A 12,357-nucleotide genomic window follows, 5' to 3' on the forward strand; every position below is an offset into this window, starting at 1 on the left:
GGCTAGGCCAGCAGGGGGGAGGGCAGTTAGGGGGTGGCCAGGCCGGCAGGGGGGCAGTTAGGGGATGGCCAGGCCAGCAGGGGGGCAATTAGGAGGTGACCAAGTCGGCAGGGGGGCAGTTAGGGGATGACCAGGCAAGTAGGGGGCCAGTTAGGGGGTGATTAGGCTGGCAAGCAGAGGCAGTTAGGGGTGATCAGGTAGGAAGGCAGGCAAGTGATTAAAAGCCAGTGGTCCCGGATTGCAAGTCGGATGTCCCCGGAGGGGTCCCAGATTGGAGAGCGTGCAGGCCAGGCTTTGGGACACCCCCACCCCCCGTGCACAAATTTCGTGCACTGGGCCTCTAGTATAAAATGAAATATAAGCAAAAAATCATATAGATCCTTAAGAATGAACATGCATATTTAGGAACATGGCATCAACAAGGCCTTTTGAGATGGATTTGGTGATGTTTGTACAAATCACTAATGTTTGTAAGTCAAGTGTCATACCTATTTTTATTGGCTCCAGGAAAGCAAGTATGGGGCAAGGCTGATTTAAAGTGTTTCTATATACTGCATGGTTTCCTCCTAGTAACCATATCTGGTATATATTGTACAATAAAATCTTGCTTAAAGTATTTGGGGGATGGGGTCATTTTCATATTTTAATTCTTAACTGAGGGTTAAGTGACAAAAATACTTTTGCATACGGTTACTAACGTTTGTCTGCTACTTTCCTGTTAATTTCAAGTAGAGATTTATATTAACCCTGGAAGTGCTTTTCTTTCTTCCTTTATTTTTAAATTACCAAGTCGTATATTCCAATTACACCCCTATTGTCCCTCAGGAAGTAACTAATATTCTGATTGTTTAATAATAATTTCCTTCATTTTATTAGTAGTTTTACCTCCCAATATTCATCTGCCTGATTTTGGAGTCTGTACAATAGGAGTCGTATTGTACGTTTTCCTTTGTGACTTTATTCTTTCACTCACTCAGTACTAGGAAAGTGGGATATATCTATATTGATGTGTATAACTATAGCCTGTCCATTCATATTGTTCTTTGACATTCCATTTAAGACTATGCCACAAATATCAAATGAGCATTTGAATTATTTCTAATTTCTGGAAATTGCAAATTATGCTGATATGAATATTTTTGTACAGGTCTCCTGGGACAAATATATTCTCTTTCTTAAAAATATTACAGATGAGATTTTTTAAATATTTTATAATTATTTCCTTTTAACAAAATGGAAGTTATGAGTAATTTTTATTTAATCCAGGGTTCTAGCTCATCAATTCAACCATACAAGTCTTATGATGGTGAACCTAGTATTATTTATGCTACTACTATCAAAATAATAACAGTGGTAATATTACATATAATATTTTCTCATCAAATAGCACTTTTAAACATAGTTTGTGTTTTAGTGACATATGAGAATTTTTTCCACTCAGAAAACATAAACCTCACTCATCATTAAAAAAATGAAGGATACTGTTAGTAGTTTCCATCTGAGATGCTAATGCAACTTTCTATTGTTAAGTATAATATACATGTGTCCAGAGCAAAAGAATAAACATAAAAAGTAGAATTGTGATTATTTCCCTAGCAGCATATATTTCATAACTAAAAGCCCGATCCTAGTTAAAATATACAGCAATATAGATAACTATTGAATTCACAGATTCTGCTTTTGTTTATGCTTCTAAGACAAGGCCAAAAAAAATTGTATCAGTTTGAGAATATGCTTTTTCCTTGACTACGAAATTCTTAGTAAATCAAAGTATATTTACATTTCCAAAAATCCTCGCAGCGTGATAGCAAAGTCATATTTTATGTATCCTACTTCTAATTTAGAGAAATCTTATTTACATAGCTCAAAAGTTAGCCTTGAAAATAGGAACATGAGCCAGAGTTGAGTCTTCAACTAAAATTTACAGACCCTTACATAAAATATGCACTCTTGGCTTTGCTTCCAGAACACATAAGGACATACCCCTAATTGTAATTGTAGATTTATTTTTCACTTCAACAATTATACGATAAAGTATAGACCTTCAGTCTATAGTACAATGGGTCAATCTAAAAAATAAATCTTTCTATATAACTCTATACATATCTTAACAGTCTCTGAACAACAACAACAAAAAGTTAACATAATAATGCCATCTGGTATTATTTTCCACAGAATTGTGCTCATATATCTAAATTAAGCAAAAATGAATTAAGTTGGTATCATCTACAAGTGAAGTTTCTTACCTACTGTGTTCTCATAAACTGCGCTACCAGTCTTCACAAAACTAACCATACATTCCATCCTAAAATGAGTTACTTTAAGTCAAACCTTTCTCTCTTGTCCTCTGGATGAGAGGGGTGCTTGAACAAAACTAAACTTGAAGCCTCCAATATGCAAACACAGTATCAATAACGGTTTATTAAGTTATGCTCTCTTTTTCTCCATACATAATTAGAACTTATCGATGATATTTATGGATTTGAGTGAAGTCCCCCAAACGTGTCAGAAACATGGAAGGAAGGAGAAACCTGTTTTTCTAAGCTGTTCCATGGGTTCCATGTAAAAAAAGAGGTCCCATCTATAAAACTGTTTTTCGTCTAATAGATCATTGACATTGACCTTCAAAGTAAATACTATAGAAGAAATATGAGTGCCTTAGTCATCCTGTTCATCTTATGTCACTTCTCTTGTAGCTCTACACTCACCTTTCTTCCTAGCTCACCTTCAACCGTAATGTTGCCTTTCCTTTTCAGCTTCCATCCTTTCTGTGAAAATGGATAATCTCTATTTAATCTGGAAACTGTAGGAGATTTTGCTATGGATCTTTGACAGTTCAAACAATATAACAGACTTTAATTTAAATAGAGCAAGTTGATTCACAGAGGCCTCAGAATTTTAAAAAACTATATGAAATTACTCTGTACTACTACCACTAAGTGGTGGAAAATATATGGGGAAAAAAAAAGAATAAGAAAAAACAAAAAACAAAAACCTGAACTAAATGACTTCTGGCTGCCTTCCACTGCCTGGTAAATTAGCCCAGTGTCATCAGTGAGAGTGAGCCATGATACCAGGTTCATCTTTCTCCACTTTCTAAGTCAATAAATAAATAAATAAGTCCCGCAGGCAGATAGGAAGGACACTACCTGCAAAGCCGTCGGCGAAAACATCAGAAGCTGGCATAACACGTCCATTCTAACGGAAATAGGTTCTTTATTACTTAATCAGGACGGCTTCTGGGCGATTCATGAACCACTTATTGAATCACCGAGTTTAAGAAATCTGAAAAAAAATATTGGGAGTTGGTAAACACCATCTCCTGATTGATCAGTAGCACGTAGTGTTTGACACGAGAGACTTTTTACTATATTGGCATTTAAAGGCCATGGAATGGTTTTCAGTTGAACATAGTGAATAGTGAATCTATAAATCATAGAAAGCTCATTGTTAAAATCCACCATCTTTGGCCTATACAGTTACTAAGTAGAGAAAGGTATGCATTTTGTTGGCTGGGCTACAGTTCCTAAACAATTCATCTTTACAGATTTCTTTTTCTTGAGAGGAGAAACTGAAATAAAATGTTATGAGTCTTTTTGAGCCAACTATAAAACATAAATGTAACCTCAATCCCTGATCAAAATATCACTGGATTTTAAAAAGTATCACACATAGCTGCTAAAGCAATTAAGTCCATTGCATTAATAAAAAGGAACAAAGAAATTCAAGAAAGTTACTATTATGTCTTTGTGCTCCAGTGAACTGACCTTTTTAAAGGGCTTTGTATTTTAAAAATCTTTACTGCTTAGTCAGATTATGATCAAGGTTGTTTAGTTTATTATTAAAGGCGAGGGGGGGAGGGGGCGGGAAGCCAACTTTCCCCAAATTGCTACCCATTGTCTTTCACATCTGTCTCTCACAAATGGCTTTAATTTTGTGAGTATCTATCCCCAGGAGAATGCACAACAGAAATATTTTTATAAAATACAGGATAAATAAGCCCATTAGAACCCTGACAATACTAATCATGCTTACACATACGAAATGCAAAGAGGCAATAAGGCTTAAATAATGCTCTTTGTATTAATTATTTTAATTAATTCAATGGGACACTTTCTTGCAATTAATAAGAATTTTACATTTCTCACCAAACCAGTGGTGATTTCTTAACTGTATTTTATCAGCAATTTTGGGATTTCCTTTTGGAGTATTTTAATAGCCTTAATACTATTTCAACTGGGTAGGTGCTGGCAAGAAATGAAACCTGGTCCTTGTATTTAGTATGCATACAGAGATGGTCTAGCAAAGGGCTGTGCAATAGAAACAGGAAAGAGGAGCAAAAAAAAAATGGTACTTGAAAAGAACAAGAGGAGGGAAGCCTTTGAAAATGCACAGGAATACTGAGCATGTTATATAGTTTGTCTTTCTGGTGACAGTTACTAAGATTCCATTATAAAAACATGAGCCAAGTCAAGAGAGAAATGGCAGATCTGGCTTGATTTCTGGGAAGAGCAGATTTTCAACAATGTTTAAATTTAGGTAATATGATCTCATTTAAAAAAAATCTTGGAAAATGATATTGCAAGTGCTTTGTGTTAAAAAAAAAAACTACCAAAAGATGTCAAACAAATTCTCTGTGGTCTATCTTTATAGCCCTTTACCCAGTTTTGGCACCAGGCAAGCACAGTGTTATAATGGTCTATTATTAAGATTAAAAACTGTTAGGTTATGCAGCACTACCTTCTAAGTGAATTCCTTCAACTTCATTATTATATTAGTTAATTCAAAAGAGCCCATTTTAAGCATTTATCCTTTAATCTTTGATTGAGTAAAGCACTGTATTGGGTATTTTTAAATCTCTTGTTGAGGCTTTTTAAAAAATAAGTATTTATAAGTTTTCAGAATATAATCAGACCATTCCCAGATATGAACCAAAATTTAAACGAACTTACAAGTAGGTTATCCTATATAACCTATCTGAATTTTTAAAAATGTTACACTATCATCATGTTAATGTGAAATCTGAAAGGACAATTTTTAAAAAGAATTTTTAAATCCTGTTTAAATAACCACCTGTGCTTTATGTATGACTCACCTTTTCACAGAGTATTTAATCTCTTCTCCCCAAGGGAAAAAAATGGCACAAAATTATTGAAGGTAATGACAGAGCCATAGAGCTTAAAATCTTGATATCATTTAAAATAATATTTACCACTTGATGAATGTCTCTTAAGTGTTTTTAATACATTTTAGCATTATACATGATTATATACATAATAACCTGATGTTGTATGTATTATTAACTAAACTCACTTAAGAAATGAGGATCTGAAGATTATAAAGCTGAAGTAACACGCCCAAGGTCACAAAGTTAGAAAATGAGACCTAAGACTATTAGTTTACAAAGTTCAATACTGAAGCCCCGATGTGCAGGTGAAATGTGAAGAACACCTGCCTTCCTATTAGCTAATTTATATTCTTCACAGTTAAGTAACCAAACTCTTGAAGTACACATTAAAAGACCAAGAAAGAAGGTCCTAAACTGTAGGAAAGATGTGTTTCTTAATAAATTTTCAAGCCTGGCCAGTGTTGCTCAGTGGTTGAGCGTCGACCTATGAACCAGGAGATCACGTTTTGATCCCAGTAGGGGACATGCAGGAGACAGCTGATCAATGATTCTCTCTCATCATTGATGTTTCTATCTCTTCCTCTCTCTTCCTCTCTGAAACCCATAAGAATATATTTAAAAATAAATTTTCAAAGACAAGTTTTCAATTTTTCATTTTTATTTTGTGGGTGTTTGATTTTTTGTTGTTGTTGTTTATTACTATTAGATACTAAGGCATTCTTATAGAACTCTGTTTTCTTTCACCAATAAAATGAAATGTATAATCACTGAATTAAAGTTTGACCTATGCTCTATTAAATTGTGTAAATCTACATTTTTTCTGACATTGCTTCCCATTTAGTGAACATTTCTAACACTCATATCATCAACTCCACTTAAATCCTTGCTTCAGTTCCTCTAATCTATTCTGTAAGTTCTGTTTGAGTATGAAGGAAAATATTTGCCACAATGATATATTAAAGTACTTTCGGAACCGCCTGAAATATCGCTGGGCCCTATAAAAGTTACTCATTATGCAAAGTTTGAAGCACTACATATTAGACTTCTAGCAATGGTTTACTTCTAGAGCAATTCATCATCACTCTCCAGAGATTACTTACTCTAGAAAGCTGGTGATATAGTCTCGACTGCAGGAAGACCAGGAAAAAGGATTGGTATTTGCAGTAATGTGAGCTGCCATAAGTTTTGCTGTTTCATGACCTTTCGTCCCACAAGGATTTCCAAGTCCATCATGGTTCATACCAAAACTGTTTTAACAAGGAAGAAACATAAGAAACATAAAAGAAGTAAGAAAAAATAAAACAAACCCCAATACATCCTTTATTTTCTTATTTGATCATGTATTAGTTTTATTAACACATGCCTTCCATAAGAGTAGACTAGACCCTCTAAGGCAGTGGTTCTCAACCTTCCTAATGCCGTGACCCTTTAATACAGTTCCTCATGTTGTGGTGACCCCCAACCATAAAATTAGTTTTGTTGCTACTTTATAACTGTAATTTTGCTACTGTTATGAATCGTAATGTAAATATCTGATATGCAGGATGTATTTTCATTGTTACAAATTGAACATAATTAAAGCATAGTGATTAATCACAAAAACAATTTGTAATTATATATGTGTTTTCCAATGGTCTTAGGCGACCCCTGTGAAAGGGTCGTTCGACCCCCAAAGGGGTCTCGACCCACAGGTTGAGAACTGCTGCTCTAAGGAAATATAGGCTTAAAGTTAAAGAGACTAAGGAATAAATCAATGATACAATATATCTCCAAATCCCTTTAAATTTATCATATAATCTCAAATGTTATCTCTTCTTGAACAGATACAGATTATGTATTAATTCTCACTTTATAGATGAGAAAAACAAATTTAGTAAAAATACAAGACCTATTAATGATCACACAGTAAGTGTTGGAATTTTTAGCAGAACCTGCTTTTTAAGATGCTAGAGTTCATACTACTTCACTATGAATCAGAAAGGAATTATAAAAAGATGGTTTTGATCCATGGAGTCCTGGGTTATAGGCCAAACACAAAGTCCTTTTACTTACTAATATAAATAAAAGAGAATTAAATACATAGGCAATTTGTTTTTATGAGTTTTCAAAACACATTTTGAAATGTCTTGACATATTGAATGATTATGAAGATAAAGTTTTTCTTTATTAACACCTCCCTTTATTTTTCAAAGCTTTTGTTTGTTTGTTTTCAGTGTCCTGTGGCCATGCTTAGTACCATCAATGTGATTTAAAAATATTTTTAATAATACACCAAAATTTTTCTGTAAAGGATATATACCCACTACATATAAATAAATTTTAGCCTTTCATCACAAGTAGCCAAAAGTTCAGGATGAATATTACTAAAAAAAATATGTCTCCATTGTGACATTCTAATAAATGATGTGTGTTCAAGGAAATAAATGATTTGTGTGACAAGAGTATAAAATAGATGAGGGTAGTTGCTAGAGAAAAAAATTGGACAGGTAATTGAGAAGACAATAAATGAAAGTAAATATTAATGCATTTGGCAGTATAGAGACATTGAAGATTTGTAAGAGCAGCTGATGATTTCTGAGAAGAAGAATAAGAACTTGATCTGTATTTTAGACAGGTCATTATAATAATTTTGTGCTGGAGACATTGGAGTGGGAAGAGAATGGAGCCAGGGGGAGCAGAAGGAAGATCATTATCAATTGGAAAATGATGTGGGTATGAATTAGGGCACTGGATGGAGAGATGGGATTAGATTTGAGACATGTATAGAATGAATTGGCCTTTATAAATACAATATGAAAGAGCTATAATGAGGACATATAATATGTTCATACATGGGGGATAGACAGGAGTAACAAGTATTTCAGGCAGAGGAACTAACATAAGCAAAGGAAGAGAAGTGTATGAAAATGTCCAGAAACCCATGTTAAAATACCAAATAACTATCCAAGAACACAAATATTTCATTTTCCCACTTGACATCAACATATTGGAGTCAACCTAATTGAATGCTCTTCTAAGGACATGATGGTGGAATTTACAATTAGTTGAATTAGACATATATTCTGTCAAAACAATCAGCTACAACTTTACATAAAAGGCTCCTTTGTTCAAATTCTTAATCCAATAAACTTAATATTCTATATTTCTCTGAAAGGTTGGTACTACTGTGTGAGTACTACTATAATTCTTGTCAAATGATAATAGCTTTAAAATATGGTTTCCTTTTAGCAGCAGTCTCTTAAATATCCCACAGTCATGCTAAGATAGGTGTAGGCAGGCACAGATGGTTTTAAGAAAGTCATTTTCGAGATCTTCAACTTCATTATGTACTCTATTCTTTGAAAAAATCAAGTTCCTTCTTTTGAAATTAAATTTCTCCCACTTACAAAAGAAAAACTTATCTTTCACCCATCCACAATTTTATAATAGTTCATAGCCTTGGAGGATAAAAATATGGATGGGCATCAAGAAAAGAGAAATGGAAAACATTTGGTGGCAGCTTTGAGAAAGAGAATGGTGTTAATGATTGAATAACATATCAGGTAGTTTCTTGCTTTCATCAAATTTATAGGAGGATATAATCAAATTAACAGCTGATAGATTGTAAAAATTATTTTCATGATAAATCACCATGGTTATGTTTTGACAAATAATTCAAAAGTAGTTCAATGAATTGATAGATATTTCTATAATAAACTCCTTTCATCTCATCTACTTACTTATATTAACAAAGCATTCATCATCTACAGAAACAAAATGAAGAAATTGAACTGATGCTGAAATCCTTCCTTATTTTATAGGAATACAAAGATAAATGCAATAATTTAAAAATATATCTAATTAAAGATACAGCTTCTTATAAAGACTTTGCTTTTATATTTTATTACTTTTTAAATCTGTAATATGGATATGCCCTTCTGATCAATCATTAATAATGATTGCTATTTAATGAAAAAATAATCCAGGAAAAAACATTTTTATGATTATAGGAAATTTTTTAATGTAATTGCTATATAGATATATTTTTATATGGAGATATTTTATATAATTAAACATACTTTTAAGCATAAACTATATGTTTAAATATTTTGAAAATATAAAATATACCATTAGGGTAATAGTTTGGGAGGGAGAGAAGAAGCAAACATATTGAGTTAAAGGGAAAAAATGATTAAGATTTTAACTATAAAATAAGAATGGGTTTGTGTATTTTTTAAAGGCATATGATAGTTTCCAAATTGCTATGGCATGCAGATTCAACTGGATATTTTTAAAAGACATATATAACAATTTTATTTTCACATGCTAATATATACAGTATTCCAGAAATTCTATCTTTTGTAGTTACTTAGAAAAAAATAAAAATTTTTAGACATCAGCTGAAAAATATACAATAGGGTACATAGTTTTTAAAAATTCAGAAGGATAAGAGAGACAAGATTTTTTTTTTCTCTCCTGAGGAAACTATTGATGAAGAGTTTGGAAAGCAAAAAAGTGAAACTCATTAGTGATCAGAAAGAATAAATAAGAGGCCACTTTAAAACCATCACACTGACAAACACTGGAATGTTACCTAGGACTAAGTGTTGGCAGTAATGTAGAGGAACTGGGATCTTAGTTCACAGCATTTGTAATGTGGTCAGGGCAGCTGTTCCAGAGAGCAAGTCAGCAGTGCTTAGTCAGATTAAATAGGCAGATACATTATGACCCAGAAATCCTATTCTTGGATATATATCCCAGAAATATTCCCAAGGAGAATATGCATAAAGATGTTCATGACAGGATTATTTATGATAGCAAGGAGATAAAGACAATCTAGGTGTCTGTCACTAGGGAATGGATAAGTAAACTTTGGCAGATGCATATTATGGAATACTAAACAGAACTTGGAGTCAGCAAACAAGATAGATGTCTACACATAAGTATGGGTGGATCTTAAAAACAGTGAAAAATTAAGAAAAGGAACAATGTCTATAACACTATATCAAACATGTAAACAAAAATTACATACACACTCTCAAATAACAAAGAAAGGTCATGGAATTGTTCCAAATTAAAGACTAAAGAGACATAACTAAATGCAATGAAAACTGGATTGGAAGAGAAGGAAAGGAGGTTATAAAGAACATTTCTGGGACAATTGATAAAACTTGAATATGATTGTATATTAATGATAGAAGTATATCAATGTTAAATTTTCTAATTTGACAACTCTACTATGGTTATATAAGAGATTATCTTTTCACCTTAGGAAACAGATGCTGAAATATTTGGGAATAAGGGAAATGTCTACAACTTACTCTCAAATACCTAAGAAAAATTTCATGTACATATACAGAAAGAGATAGCAAATATTGCAAAATATTAACAGCTGAATCTGAGTGACGGACACATGGAAAGGCTTTTTATTATATCAATATTTCTATAAGTTTGAAATCATTTCAAACTTAAAAAGCTAAAAATGAATACATACATGTACAAAACAACCTGCAATATTTTACAAGGATATGTATGTACTCAAATATACATATCAAAATTGTTAGAGTAGTTATTTATGGGGGAAAACAAATGGCAGTGGGAATGGAAATATAGAAATAGAGCAGAAGGGTCCTTACTGGGACTGATAATGATATTGTGCCAAGAACTAAGGTTGGATGGATAGATGGACGGATGGATAGGTAGGTAGGAGGAAGAAAGAAAGAAAGAAAGAAAGAAAGAAAGAAAGAAAGAAAGAAAGAAAGAAAGAAAGAAAGAAAGAAAGAAAGAGAGAAAGAGAGAAAGAGAGAAAGAGAGAAAGAGAAGAGAGAAAGAGAGAAAGAAAGAAAGAGAGAAAGAAAGAAAGAAAGAAAGAAAGAAAGAAAGAAAGAAAGAAAGAAAGAAAGATGATAGATAGATAGATAGATAGATAGATAGATAGATGTAAAATAAAGTCTGCTCTTTAGTTTCAAAAATACTGTTTTTTTAAAAGAACAAGAGAGACAGGAGAGAGAGAGTGTAATAAACCTGGGGCCCACCCTGATGAGTGAACAGTAGTAACAAGAGAACACTCCCATGGTTGGTTTTATGTGTTTAATAAAACATTTCATATTACATAAAAGTAATGTTTCTCATGTGTGGAGGGTTGTAGGACCAGAGAGAGAGAGAAAGGTTAGAGAGAGAGAGGGGGAAGTTAAGAGAGACAGCTTTCCGTGGGCCTCTTGTGATTCCTACGTTATGCTGGGTATATCAAGTCTGCAAGGCTTGCTCTTAACCCAGGCTATGTCTCAGGATAACTTTAAGAAATGAGGTAACATCACCCCCTGGATAAAGAGCAGGATTACTTACTAAAGTAGTCCCCCTTATCTGCCGTTTCAGTAATCTGCGGTCAACCACAATCCAAAAATCTATATATATAAAAGCCTAAGTGACTGGATGAACGAACAGACAACTGGATGACAGGCCAGTAGCTATGACGTGCACTGACCACCAGGGGCCAGACGCTCAATGTAGGAGTGCGGCTCAGCTAACAGACGGCTGCCAGACTCTGGGCTGACAGCTGATGAGTGCAGCTGTGGCTGCGTGAGCCTCTCCCATGGACACTCCCCCTGCGTGCCCAGGCTGCGGTGGCAGGGGGGCCAGGATGAGCAGGAGCAGCGCCCAGCCTGGGCGTGGGCTCCTCCCTGGCCACTTGCCACTTAACACACTACTTCGTGCTGTGCAGGATCAACGTGGACAGTGGGCTGGAGCCTGATGAGCTGGCAGGTAAGGCCGGGCTGCGGTGGCACAGAAGTCCACTGATCCCTGCAGGCCAGGCCGAGGTACCCCACCGGTGCACAAATCCGTGCACCAGGCCTCTAGTATTAAATAAAAAATTCCAGCAATAAACAATTCATAAGTTTCAAACTGGGTGCTGTGCTGAGTACTGTGAAGAAATTTTGCACCACCTGCTCTGTCCCACCCGGGACATGAATAATCCCTTTGTCTATTGTATCTACTCTGTATATGCTATCCACTGATTAACCACTTAATAGCCATCTTGGCTATCAGCCTAGCAGTTTTGCTTTTGTTTTAATTCATGAATGAGAGTTAGATGTTCTTGAAGTAATTGACCAAGAGTTGGAAAATCATCCCTAAACGGTTTGGCTTAGTGGATAGAGCGTCGGCCTGCAGACTGAAGAGTCCCGGGTTCGATTCCTGGGTTGCAGGCTCAATCCCAGTGTGGGGCACGCACGAGGCAGCCGACCAATGAT

General features: G+C 34.5%; 1 protein-coding gene across 4 annotated transcripts in view; it reads right to left on the bottom strand.

Annotated features, from left to right (window-relative positions):
* The window catches only part of ADAMTS6 (ADAM metallopeptidase with thrombospondin type 1 motif, 6), a 229,492-nt gene that overhangs the window by 119,474 nt on the left and 97,661 nt on the right, over positions 1 to 12,357 (bottom strand). For all 4 annotated transcript variants that reach the window (XM_014549006.1, XM_014549001.1, XM_014548999.1 and 1 more), the window contains exon 10: positions 6,229 to 6,375. In XM_014549006.1, the coding sequence (XP_014404492.1) occupies positions 6,229 to 6,375 (147 nt within the window). The remainder of the gene's footprint in view (positions 1 to 6,228; positions 6,376 to 12,357) is intronic.

Source organism: Myotis brandtii, unplaced genomic scaffold, assembly GCF_000412655.1.
Source record: "Myotis brandtii unplaced genomic scaffold, ASM41265v1 scaffold115, whole genome shotgun sequence".
Classification (NCBI taxonomy): Eukaryota; Metazoa; Chordata; class Mammalia; order Chiroptera; family Vespertilionidae; genus Myotis; species Myotis brandtii.